The following is a 13621-nucleotide window of genomic DNA, read 5'->3' on the forward strand; positions in this document are numbered from 1 at the left end:
CTCTACTATCAGGGCAGACAGTGCCTATCACAAGAACAAAACACTTGAGACAGATTTAGTCACATCACTTAATGCACTGCTGGAAGGCTCTCAGATACCACAGTGATGAGAATGGTATAAGAATCTATATAGAAGAACTCCCAAGCAGCTTTCTACCAACCCTGTTGTCCTTAGTGCTTCACCTCCTAGATTAGTAAAAGCTCCAATGGGGAAGACATTTTATGCGGATTGGTGTTTGTGGGCTTTGCAGAGGTTTAGAAGTGTTTGGATGTGTTTACAAGAAGTTTGGATGCTCAGAGGGTGGTGATTTGCCAGACTGGAGTAGGGAGGGCATTCTGACTCTGATTCAGGAAAGCATCACTATTCAGCGCAGCACTTAAGCATGTGCCGAAGTGCAGTCGTGAATTGGAGTCTCTATGCATAGGGAAAAGGTATAGGGAGCGGGGTGGGAGAAGGAAACAAATAAGGCATTGGGTCTGGCATGGTTGGAGTAAATAAAGGTGCAAAATGCTCCATGAGAGAAGATCCGAGCTACGAATTGGAGCAGAGATGTGGAAGACCTTGAAGTCACGGCCAAGGTGACCTAAATTGACTAGGTAGAGAGGGCCAATAGGAGGGTGGCCTGATCTGATGAACAGGAAAGATGGTCTTAGTAGCTGTAGAAAGCTCAGGTAGATAGCATTAATGAGACTTGGCCAAGATATAGGTCATTCAAGACTTTGGTGAGAGCAGTTTCAGAAGTGGTGAAAGTAGAGTACCTGGACTGGAATGAATCTATGAATGAAGAGAGGAGGTTGAAGCAAAGGTTGTAAAACTTATTTTTCTTGTTAGCAGCTACTTTTATTACTACTTTATGTTGACCAGCAGCTTGTATCAAAAACCAAAGTGTGACAGTTCTTGAGGTGAATTCTTGGGGAAGCTAGCGATTTTTACATTTACTTTGATAGCAATATATATGAATATTGCAAAATACGTTTCAGGGAATTAAAAATCCTCTTTGTACTGTGCCTGACAGGGTGATGCATGATGAAGTGAGTGACACAGAAAATATCCGGAAAAATTTAGCCATAGAAAGAATGATAGTAGAAGGTTGTGATATATTACTAGATACCAGCCAAACTTTTATACGTCAAGGTAAGGCTTTTTCTTAATATGTGTGTGTGTATATATAAAATATTGAAAAGTGTGTATTAAAAACAGCAGAATTAATGTTGGCATCATTGGAAAGATGATACTGCTGGTGCCCAGGGTCACAAGGTTGATGTCCACATACGATAAGTGACAGGTTGCCCCTATGACAAATAGTTTTGGGCTACAGTTGAGCCCCACTTCTGTGCTGTTTTTTTCAGGGGCCATGAAAAACAGCAGCACAATAATAGTAAAGCACCCGTGGGAAAGTAGCGTACATACAGACTGGACAATCATCTTCAATGGACCAGAAATTATCTGCAGCTCCACGGAGAACAGGTCTGTCTGGCCAATTGATGTTGCAGTCTCAGATGATGCCAACATTCAGACAAAAACACAAGAGAAGCTAGAAGTACTTGAAGCTTTGTCAAATGGTGGAGAGATTGTGAGGAATGAAAACAGCTGTCTACTGTTCCCATTTTTCATTTGTGCTTCGGGAACAGCTCAAAATGCTATAATTTAATTTCTTGATAACCTGTGCTGCTAGATGGATACTTCACTGACAAATGGCCAAGAACAGATATTACAGTATGACAACATTATATACGTATTTGAGTTTTTGAAGACAAGTATTTTGTTTCACAGAATACTGTTTTGGGCTACAGTAAAAGCTCAGTGTACATGGCAGAAACATTCCTGCAAAAAGAAACTGTGAAGAATGAGCATACTGCATAAGAGTACAGATTCACTTGTATGTAGGAGTTTGCAACATAAGAGAGAGAGACACTGCATCCTTTGTATTATTATTTTTGGAAAGAGTTTCCTTTGAGGTTCATGTATAGTAATGATGGACGTAATGGTAAAATTCCACATAATCTTGATGAAAATAAAACTTTAATATGGCACCTTTTATGGAAAATGTTGGCATCAGGTTGGAATTATCAGTGTAGTGGATCTTATATTAATGATAAGCCAACAATATTAAAATAAACTCAAGAAAAAATTGGTAAATGAAACTTATTTTTTGTTAAACCACTAAATATTTGTAAGTGATTATCTCTGAATCATTAGCACCAAGCAAGCAGATCTTTATGCTGACCTAGAGATCTGTAGTGCAGGATTTTTGGCTTTTCATATGCATGAGCATCTTTGTAGTCCAAAAAAAGGTGATATTCAGGGAAACTTAAGAATGCAATTTAGGTGCATCCCTTAAAATTAAGACCAGTGGCCTGAGGTGTGGATTCACATCACACATTTTAGAACTAAATTTGACAGCTGTGAAAAGCACATAAGCCCTTTGAATATTGCTGTGTGTGTGTGTGTGTGTGTTTGTGTGTTTAATAAATTCTGGAAGTCTAATGTATTGTGTGTGTATAATATGTGGCCTTACCAAGTAAATAGGGATAATAATATCAAGGGATATTAAAGATAAAGATTCTTATTACAACAGTCACTCTGAAATCTATGTAGGTTTTGGAAGGATTTTTCATAATTAAATATGGATGTTTGGCATAATTCTATGCTGTTGGTCCCAGGATATTAGAGACAAGGTGGGTGAGGTAATATCTTTTATTGGACCAACTTCTGTTGATGAGAGAGACCAGCTTCAGGTCTGGCAGAAGAAGAGCTCTGTATAAGCGCCACAGCTTGTCTCTCTTACCAAGAGAAGCTGGTCCAATAAAAGATATTGCCTCACCAAACCTGCCTCTCTAAAAATGCTGTGTATGTAAATTTAGGGAAGTATCTGCAAGAAAAATATTAAACAAAATATATTGGACAAGAAGTTGTATCTTTCATTGTATCTCGTGCCAAAAACAGTTGTGAGACATGAACTTCCTTGACTGACACTAGTCTAAGTATTGTGTGAATTCATCCAGTGAAGTGAGCTGTAGCTCACAAAAGCTTATGCTCAAATAAATTGGTTAGTCTCTAAGGTGCCATAAGTACTCCTTTTCTTTTTGTGAATACAGACTAACACGGCTGCTACTCTGAAACCTGTATAAACCATGTTATTCTTCAGTGTACTTACAATATTTTGGTGTATATATCTGAATTATTTCATCTGTTTCATTAGTAATTGCTTATCTTGTTTTGTTTATATGCCTAGAAATTTGTCAATAAAAAGTAAATATAATAAACCTACCATGAGAAGAAGTCTTACTATATTTACTCATATGGTGTTTTTAATAAGAATTGAATATAACCCATCTTCTTTTTTTAAGTAAGCTAATGAAACCCTTGATTATTTCTGGAGAAGAATAGTTATTCTGAAAACTGTGCATGATGCAAGAGAATTATCTCACCAAAGACTAGGTTCTGATCTCTGATCTGAAAGCTTACATCGTTGCGTATCTTGTAAAATCATCCGCTGTGCATGATATTGTATGGTATCAGAGATCAGAAATGAATTGTGGAAACAAAAACAAAAAAACCCTCCTCATTTCTCTGTATCATTTGGTTTCCTGCTGTCCATGTCACAAAAATAGCCTGTAACAATTGATGCTAATTGGGTCTTTGTTGGCAGTCTCAGCAGACAGACCAAGGACTGAATGTGTCTGGAGAATGAGCTAGCTTCTCAACCTGTAGAAGTGTTTCCTCTAGATCAATGCTGAATACATTTGCAGAGAAGCAAGAGGGAAACTTGTATTGATTCTGCTGGCACAATACTGTACAGATTCTCTGGCTGTTGGCCACTGCTTCCAGTCTGGCACCTTTCTCTGCAGTCTGTCTCCCATTGTTGCCCTCTGCTTTGGTCTGTATGGGCCTGCATGGAGACAGTCTTCATGGCACACAGAGGGGAAGAAGCTCCTCCATTCTATGGCTTCCATACACAGAACCACCAACAGACATAAATGTTGGAGAAACCCTCATTCAAGTCCTTTGTCCCAGGGTGAACATCACCTTTGTAGAATATAATACACAATTTAGTTTACTGAAAGACATTTAAGGACATTCAGATTGGACCTGTGGATAGGTTTGGGAGTCAGGATAACTGGTTCCTGTTCCTGTGTTTGCCTCTGCCACTTCCTTGCTATTGAAACTGTAACTTGCTATAGACTCTAGCACCTAGAGGGTCCCAATATGCATTCTATCAGTGACTTCCACCTACAGGCTACTCCAATGCCCATTAACTGCCATGCTCTTTCCAGGGCTCCCAGACTCCTTGCTTGAGATCCACTCCTCCCAACTGCCCAACTTCCTCTCTTGGCAATACTGTGGCAATTTATTTCTCCAGAGCAGGAGAAAGCAGAATTGCATTTGTAAATCAGGCAACGGCAACAGCATGCAGATTTAAAGCCTCATTTTAAAAAGAAAAATATGTCTACACTATGAAATTAGGTCGATTTTATAGAAGTTTATTTTTAGAAATTGATTTTATACTGTCGATTGTGTATGTCCCCACTTAACGCATTAAGTTGGCGGAGTGCGTCCTCACTACCGTGGATAGCATTGACTCACGAAGCGGTGCACTGTGGGAAGCTATCCCATTGGAATTCTGGGTTAAGTTCCCAATGCCTGATGGGGCAAAAACATTGTTGTGGGTGGTTTGGGGTACATGTCATCAGTCTCCCCTCTGTCCCTTCCTCCCTTCTTCCATGAAAGCAACTGCGGACAATCATTTAGCAACTTTTTTCCCGAGTTACCCATGCAGACGCCATAGCATGGCAAGCATGGAGCCCGCTCAGCTCACCACTGCTGTTGCGAGCATTGTAAACACCTCACGCATTATATTGCAGTATGTGCAGAACTTGGCTAAGAGACAGCAGCACGAGGATGATTGTGAGGAGGACATGGACACAGACATTCCTGAAAGCATGGGATGTGGCAATTGGGACATCCTGGTGGCAGTGGGGCTGGTTGATACAGTGGAACGCTGATTCTGGGCCCGGCAAACAAGCACAGACTGGTGGGACCGCATAATCTTGCAGATCTTCCCAGTGGTTGCGAAACTTTCACATATGTAAGGCCACTTTCCTGGAACTCTGTGAGTTGCTTTCCCCCACCTGGAAGCACAGGAATACCAAGATGAGAGCTTCCCTGACAGTTGAGAAGTGAGTGGCAATAGCCCCATGGAAGCTTGCAACGCCTGACTGCTACTGGTCAGTCGGGAATCAATTTGGAGTGGGCAAATCTACTGTGGGGACTGCTGTGATTCAAGTAGCCAGTGCGATCACTGACATTCTGCTATCAAGGATAGTGACTCTGGGAAATGTGCAGGTCATAGTGGATGGCTTTGCTGCAATGGGTTTCCCTAATTGTGGTGGGGTGATAGACGGAATGCATATCTCTATCTTGGCACTGGAACACCTTGCCAACCAGTACATAAACTGCAAGGGGTACTTCTCAATGATGCTGCAAGCACTGGTGGATCACAAGGGACGCTTCATCAACATCAACGTGGGATGTCCGGGAAAGGTGCATGATGCTCGCAGCTTTAGGAACTCCGGGCTGTTTGAACAGCTGCAAAAAGGGACTTACTTCCCAGATTAGAAAATTACTGTTGAGGATGTTGAAATGCCAGTAGTTATCCTTGGAGACCCAGCCTACCCCTTGCTTCCATGGGTCATGAAGCTATACACAGGCAGCCTGGACAGTAGTAAGGAAAAGTTCAACTATAGGCTGAGCAAGTGCAGAATGTTGGTAGAATGTGCCTTTCGACATTTAAAAGTTCACTGGCGCTGTTTGCTGACTAGGTTAGACCTCAACACAACCAATATTCCCACTGTTATGACTGCTTGCTGTGTGCTCCATAATATAGTAGAGTATATAGAGTAAGGGGGAGACATTTATGGTGGGGTGGGAGGTTGAAGCAAATTGCCTGGCTGCCAATTTTGAACAGCCAGACACCAGGGTGATTAGAAGAGCACAGGTAGGCGTGCTACGTATTAGAGAGGCTTTGAAAACCAGTTTCATGACTGGCCAGGCTACGGTGTGAAAGTTGTGTGTGTTTCTCCTTGATGCAAACCCTCCCCCTTTGTTGATTTTAATTCCCTGTAAGCCAACCACCCTCCCCGCTTCAATCACAGCTGGTAAAGGATATAAAGTCACTATTGTTTTGAAACCATGCATTCTTTCTTTATTAATTAAAAAAAGAGGGAGATAACTGATAAGGTAGCCCAGGTGGGGTAGGGGAGAAGGAGAGAAGGACAAGGGCACATTACTTATTGTAGCCACACTACAAATCAAAACTGTTTGAATGACAGCTTTCTGTTGCTTGGGCCATCCTCTGGAGTAGAGTGGCTGGGTGCCTGGAGCCTCCCCCCCCCCCCCCCCGCATTCTTGGGCATCTGGCTGAGGAGGATATGGAACTTAGGGAGGACGGCAGGCAGTTGTATAGTGGATGCAGCAGCAGTCTGTGCACTTGTTGGCTTTCCTGCATCTCCACCAGATGCCTGAGCACGTCCGTTTGCTCCCCCATTAGTCTCAGCATTGCGTCCTGCCTCTTCTCATTATGCTCACTTAATGCTTTCCTGGACTCTGCCACTGAATGCCTCCATGCATTCAGCTGTGTCCTATCAGTATGGGAGGACTACATGAGCTCGGAAACATGTCGTCACGAGTGTGTTTTTTTCGCCTTCTAATCTGCAATAACCTCAGGGATGGAGATGATAGGGGGAGCATAGAAACATTTGCACCTGCAGGGGGATAAAAAGGGAGAGTAAAATTTAAGATGACGCATTTCTGAGAACAAAAGGGAGACCCTTTCACAGTGAATCAACCAATTCACAGCAGACAGCACATGTGGTTTAGGTACAAGGTCGCATTTTGCCTTTTATATTGAGCGCCTGTAATGCCAGACACATAACACATGGCTGGGCAACAGAAATTCGGTTTCCAGGCAGCCATGGTAAGCCAAAAGCATGTGGGTTTGGCTTCTAATGGCTTCATAACATGTGGGAATGTTTTCAAACTGCAGCTTCCTCCTTTCCCATAGCAAGCAATGCTGGTTGGGTTTGCCATTTAAAAGGAGGGGCTGTGGTTTTCAGGTGGATGTGCAGCACACACCTCCCTCCACCCCTCTGCAAGACTATTTGGGATGATCCTTCACCCGTCCCCCTGCCGCATGGCTATGGGAAGATCCCTTTGAGCCAAGCGCAAACAGCGCAGCGTGAACGGGGTCCTTTTATTGTTCCCTTACAAAAATTCCCTTATTTCAACCAGGTGACCATGAATGATATCACTCTCCTGAGGCTAACGCAGAAAGATAAAGACTGAATGTTGCTTGAATGCAATGAAAATCCAGGACCATTCACTGCCATGCTTTGTGCTGCAATGATTCCAGACTACTTGCTACTGGCTTGGCGTGGTAAAGTGTCCTACCATGGAGGATGAAATAAGGCAGCCCTCCCCAGAAACCTTCTGCAAAGGCTCTCAGAGTACCTCCAGGAGAGCTTTATGGAGATGTCCCTGGAGGATTCCCGTTCCATCCCCAGACACGTTAACAGTAGTTGTACTAGCCATGGATGCATCCCAAGTCTTCAGGGCAAATCAAACATTAAACACAATTGCTTTTAAACCCTGTACTGTAGTTACAAATATGCACTCACCATAGGTGCCTTCTCCACCTTCAGGGTAGAGGATCCTGCCTTGGGAGGGTATTGGCTCCAGGGTGATGAAAAGGTCCTGGCTGCCGGGGAGAACCTGGGAAGGTCATGCCTGACTAATCTAATCGTCTTCTATGATGAGATTACTGGTTCTGTGGATGAAGGGAAAGCAGTGGATGTATTGTTTCTTGACTTTAGCAAAGCTTTTGACACGGTCTCCCACAGTATTCTTGTCAGCAAGTTAAAGAAGTACGGGCTGGATGAACGCACTATAAGGTGGGTAGAAAGTTGGCTAGATTGTCGGGCTCAACGGGTAGTTATCAATGGCTCCATGTCTAGTTGGCAGCCGGTGTCAAGTGGAGTGCCCCAGGGGTCGGTCCTGGGGCCGGTTTTGTTCAATATCTTCATAAATGATCTGGAAGATGGTGTGGATTGCACTCTCAGCAAATTTGCGGATGCTACTAAACTGGGAGAAGTGGTAGATACGCTGGAGGGCAGGGATAGGATACAGAGGGACCTAGACAAATTGGAGGATTGGGCCAAAAGAAATCTGCTGAGGTTCAATAAGGATAAGTGCAGGGTCCTGCACTTAGGACGGAAGAACCCAATGCACAGCTACAGACTAGGGACCGAATGGCTAGGCAGCAGTTCTGCGGAAAAGGACCTAGGGGTGACAGTGGACGAGAAACTGGATATGAGTCAGCAGTGTGCCCTTGTTGCCAAGAAGGCCAATGGCATTTTGGGATGTATAAGTAGGGGCATAGCAAGCAGATCAAGGGACGTGATCATCCCCCTCTATTCGACATTGGTGAGGCCTCATCTGGAGTACTGTGTTCAGTTTTGGGCCCCACACTACAAGAAGGATGTGGATAAATTGGGAAGAGTCCAGCGGAGGGCAACAAAAATGATTAGGGGTCTGGAACACATGACTTATGAGGAGAGGCTGAGGGAACGGGGATTGTTTAGTCTGCAGAAGAGAAGAATGAGGGGGGATTTGATAGCTGCTTTCAACTACCTGAGAGGTGGTTCCAGAGAGGATGGTTCTAGGCTATTCTCAGTGGTAGAAGAGGACAGGACAAGGAGTAATGGTCTCAAGTTGCAGTGGGGGAGGTTTAGGTTGGATATTAGGAAAAACTTTTTCACTAGGAGGGTGGTGAAACACTGGAATGTGTTGCCTAGGGAGGTGGTGGAATCTCCTTCCTTAGAAGTTTTTAAGGTCAGGCTTGACAAAGCCCTGGCTGGGATGATTTAATTGGGGATTGGTCCTGCTTTTGAGCAGGGGGTTGGACTAGATGACCTCCTGAGGTCCCTTCCAACCCTGATATTCTATGATTCACCACTTGCCTGCTGCACATTCTCCTCCTCTTCCTCTTCCTCATCCACAAAATCCTTCTCCGTGTTGCATGAGACTCCCCCCTTGCAAGTGTCCACAGACAGTGGTGGGGTAGTGGTAGGGTCCCCCCCTAGAATGGCATGCAGCTGATCATAGAAGCAGCATGTATGGGGCTCTGACCCAGAGTGACCATTTGCCTCCTTTGTCTTTTGGTAGGCTTGCCTGAGCTCCTTGAGTTTCATGCGGCACTGCTGTGTGTCCCTGTTGTAGCCTCTGTCCATCATGCCCTGTGCGATTTTGGCATATTTATTAGCATTTCTTCTTTTGATCGGAGTTCTGCCTGCACAGATTCTTCTCCCCTTGGAGCTATGAGATCAAGTGTCCCATTTGGTCTATGCTGGAGCTCGTTTGCGATTCTGGGGGGACTGCATCGTCACCTGTGTTGCTGAGCTCGCCACACTGACCCAAACAGGAAATGAAATTCAAAAGTTCCCGGGGCTTTTTCTGTGTACCTGGCTAGTGCATCAGAGTTGAAAATGCTGTCCAGAGCAGTCACATCGGAGCACTCTGGGATAGCTCCCGGAGGCCAGTAACGTTGATTTGCATCCACACTACCCCAAATTCGACCCAACAAGGTCGATTTTAGCACTACTCCCCTTGCCGGGGAGGAGTACAGAAGTTGATTTTAAGAGCCCTTTAGGTTGACGGAATGGGATTGCTTGTGCAGATGCATTCATTATAAAACCGACCTAACGCGGCTAAATTTGATCTAATCCTGTAGTGTAGACCAGGGCTTAGTTTGTCCTGAATTGCAGATATTTTGTTAAAATAATATTTTGGCAATACCAAACCATTTAGTTCAAGTATTTCTGGTTAAAATACCCAGGATTGATCTGAAAATTCTACAGAAGCATGCCACTGTATTTATTTGGGTTAATGAGTGTTCCAAAATTAGCATCACTTGTTACAATAAGGAGCTGTCCCAATATGTGTTTTTGTTTTTTCCCCCCTTAAGAGGAAATCTGTAGTGGGAATGTGTGGCAAACAGATGCTCAGCTCCTGTTGTTAATAGGAATTCACCAAACAGAAAACCCTAAAAGAAATTGGCCTCTTTGCTGGATGGGGACCATAGAGTATGTGCTGGGGAACTGACTCAATATATGATTAATATTAGATTGTTTATTTAATCCAGCAAAGTAAGTTCACACAGTAACTTTTATATTTATATAATAACATTTCATATTTCTGCAGGAACACAACTTGGCATTAACAAATACTCTATCTTCAGCCCATCTTGGCATTATTAAATACTGTACTACTCAAAGAGTTGTACCATATCATCAGCAAAAAATGAGTATTTCTAAACCCCTTTGTGAATATGAATACTTCTTTAATCAAAGTGATAACAGATAACCCTAATGTAGTTGCTTCTGCCCCAGACAGAATACGGATAAGATGAATACTACTATTAAATCCTAACCTGAATTTTAGGAGCTAAGAAGAACATGTTCTAAGCCCTGGAATAGAAAGTTCCTTCAAAATTTTTTAACTTCAAGCAAAGCCTTGCATAGTGTTTTGGAAGGTAATGGTGGAAGGTGTCAGGGAATGAATGTCCAAATTCAACACACAAAGCTGGTCTTCTTAGTAGCTTTTCAGCTGGACAGATAGGCAGTTTTGTTTGCCAGAAAAAAAGGCCACAATTTTTTTGCTCAGAATTCTAGATGAATCTGCAAAACGTTTCATGAAACTAAAAAATGCCACTGCAAAACTTCTGAAAGTTGGACTTTATTCCAGTTTTTTATTGCAATGGTGAGAATTTTGTCATACCCCTCTAGTTTAAACATAAAATAGGCATTAGTGAATACAGTTCTGTCTTTTACCAGTGTGTATTTGACTATGCCTGTTTATAGAAGCTTTTTATATATTATGTCTAAAATTAATGTAAAATGTGTATTTGGGGAAGGTAAGTATTCAGCTACATTTTATGTAAACTGAACATTGCTTTCTCAGTAAGACATTTGTTTTCCATTTATATATTGTTTATTAACTTAACATTTTATACATGAAGAGTGAACAAGATGATTTTCCTTCCAATATAATGTAATGAATTTTAAGCTAATATTCATTAATTAAGTGGATAAACTTTTGAAAGTTCCTTTCAGGAAATGTGTGTAGACTTTGGGTCAGATACTGCTCTCAGATACACATAAGGAGTTGTACATTTGACCCATAAGAAAAAAATTGACCCCATAAAGGTCACAAATGGGTGACACAAATGGTGGTGTAAGTTGGGTGTCTTGTGAAAATTGGTCAGAAAACAGGTTAAAGATGGTGTAAGTGGCATAGTAATGTAACTTTTACCAATGTGAAATTTTGTGGTGATCTGATTCAGACGCTGGCATAACAGGATACAGTCTCCATTGAATTCAGTGGCAGTTGTGTCTGCAGACAGTAGGCTTCAGTTTGGCCTGGGAGGGCTGAGAATTGTGTAAAGTAAAGTAAAGGAGAAGAAGCCCATCTTAGTTACACTCCTCTGTCACTTGCTTTTTCAACTGTACCGTATCCCTACCCTCTTCCATCTCCTTGATGTGTAAATTACTCATTTTGCAAAGATACTAAATATCAAAATTAGTGAAAACTGTGCTACATTGCCACCTAATCTCCATTATCTGACCAAATGACTCATGATATAAAACTTAAACTACCCATGGATTTTTCCAAGAAACCTCTCTGGCAGGAGTTCAAGTATTACCGCAGGTTGGATTTGGCTGCATGTGGCCCTACTGTGAGTAAAGAAATAGGGTTGCAATTATTGTTGGTATAAAGAGGTACAACTTTTCCCTGAATTTGATCTAGGGAGTGAAAACTAATCTAGAGGGTTAAAAAAAATAAAAAATTACTAGTCTCTGTTCTAAGAGCAAGGTATCGCTGCACTCCTGTGGGAGTTAATGACTTGCACAAATGCTTTTTATATATAGTACAGAATAGACTGCCTGTTACATTAACACTTATTAAATAGTTTTATAATTACAGCAAATTCTTCACTTTTGTAATCACCAGGTTCTCTTATTCAAGTCCCTTCAGTTGAGAGGGGGAAACTTAGTAAAGTTCGCCTGGGATCATTGTCTTTGAAAAAAGAAGGAGAAAGACAATGCTTCTTATTTACAAAACACTTTTTAATTTGTACAAGAAGTTCAGGAGGAAAACTGCATCTGCTTAAGGTACAGAATTTACATAACTATCTCATTTACAAGCCAGATGGTTAAAATATAGAAAATTGAGGGCAATAAATATTTTAACTTATCACTGTCTGTGAAATTTCAGTATCTCATGGTATTATGGTTTAAAATGTGAGGATTTTCATTTGCTGCAGTAAACAAAACTGCGATAATGCACATTAATTGACTGAAATACTCTCCCATTGTTATGTAGGTAGAAAATAATAGTGATTCAGTTTAAAGTGTATGTTAGTCTCTCTAAAAGACATTCAATTAAAATTATGAACTGGTCAGTGAAAAATAACAAGGTGACATTTATTGCGGGAAAGGTTTAGACAATTGCATATGCATAGAATATTAATAAACTCAACCCTCTTCACCCTAGAATGAAAAGATGCTAATTATCTGCATGTCCTTCTCTCTGCCACTGTATTCATGTTACACAGCACAGTATGCGTAATGGTGTATATAAAATATAGGAATATAAATTTATATGTTCCCTGCCCTTAGCCTCACCTGGGAAAAACTTTTGAGAACAGAGGCCATGATTACTAGCTTCTAGCTCAAGAGACTCTCCATCTGAAACTGTGACACTGAAAACAAGCATTCCAGGCATTGTAGCTCAGGTGCATCATGAAAGTGTGCTAAAGCTGCAAATAGTCTGGTGCACCTCAGGTTTCCAGGCACACACCTAAACTTTCTCCCAATTGATCCCTGCAGAATGTTTCCCAGGGAAATGTAGACCTCCTCCTGCCACACACTGATATTCTTTCCAGATAGGCTAATGTGACTTGGGAGAAAAATTTAATTCCATCCCAAATCAAATCAGGTCATGAGATTCAGCCTGAATGTGTGAGTGAGAGTCACTGACTTCCTAGGGCCTGAAACATAAAAAAAATAAAAATAAAAACATAAGAATGGCCATACTGGGGCAGACCAATGCTCCTTCTACCCAGCATTCTGTTTTCTGACAGTGGCTAATACCAGAGGTTTCAAGTGGAATGAAAAGAATAGGGCAATCATCAAGTAATCCAACTCCTGTTGTCCAGTCCCAGCGTTTGGCTGTCAGAGGGTTAGGGACACTCAGATCACGGGGTTGCATACCTGACCATCTTGGCTAATAGCCACTGATGGACCTATCCTCCATGAACTTATCTAATTCTTTTTTGAACCAGTTATAACTTTTGGCCTTCACAGCATCCCCTGGTTCACAACATCCCCTGGAATTCCACAGGTTGACTGCGTTATGTGAAGAAATACTTCTTTTAAACCTGCTGCCTATTAATTTCATTGGGTGACCCTTGGCTCTTGTGTTATGTGAAGGATATTCCCTGTTCACTTAATCCACCCCATTCATGATTTTATACACCTCTATCATCTCCCTGCTTAGTCGTCTC

General features: G+C 42.0%; 1 protein-coding gene across 2 annotated transcripts in view; it reads left to right on the top strand.

The window, feature by feature from the left end:
- The window catches only part of RASGRF2 (Ras protein specific guanine nucleotide releasing factor 2), a 216088-nt gene that overhangs the window by 64777 nt on the left and 137690 nt on the right, over window positions 1-13621 (top strand). For both annotated transcript variants that reach the window (XM_048850622.2, XM_048850621.2), the window contains exons 9-10: window positions 1016-1134; window positions 12067-12227. In XM_048850622.2, the coding sequence (XP_048706579.2) occupies window positions 1016-1134; window positions 12067-12227 (280 nt within the window). The remainder of the gene's footprint in view (window positions 1-1015; window positions 1135-12066; window positions 12228-13621) is intronic.

This window comes from Caretta caretta, chromosome 5 (assembly GCF_965140235.1).
Source record: "Caretta caretta isolate rCarCar2 chromosome 5, rCarCar1.hap1, whole genome shotgun sequence".
NCBI lineage: Eukaryota > Metazoa > Chordata > Testudines > Cheloniidae > Caretta > Caretta caretta.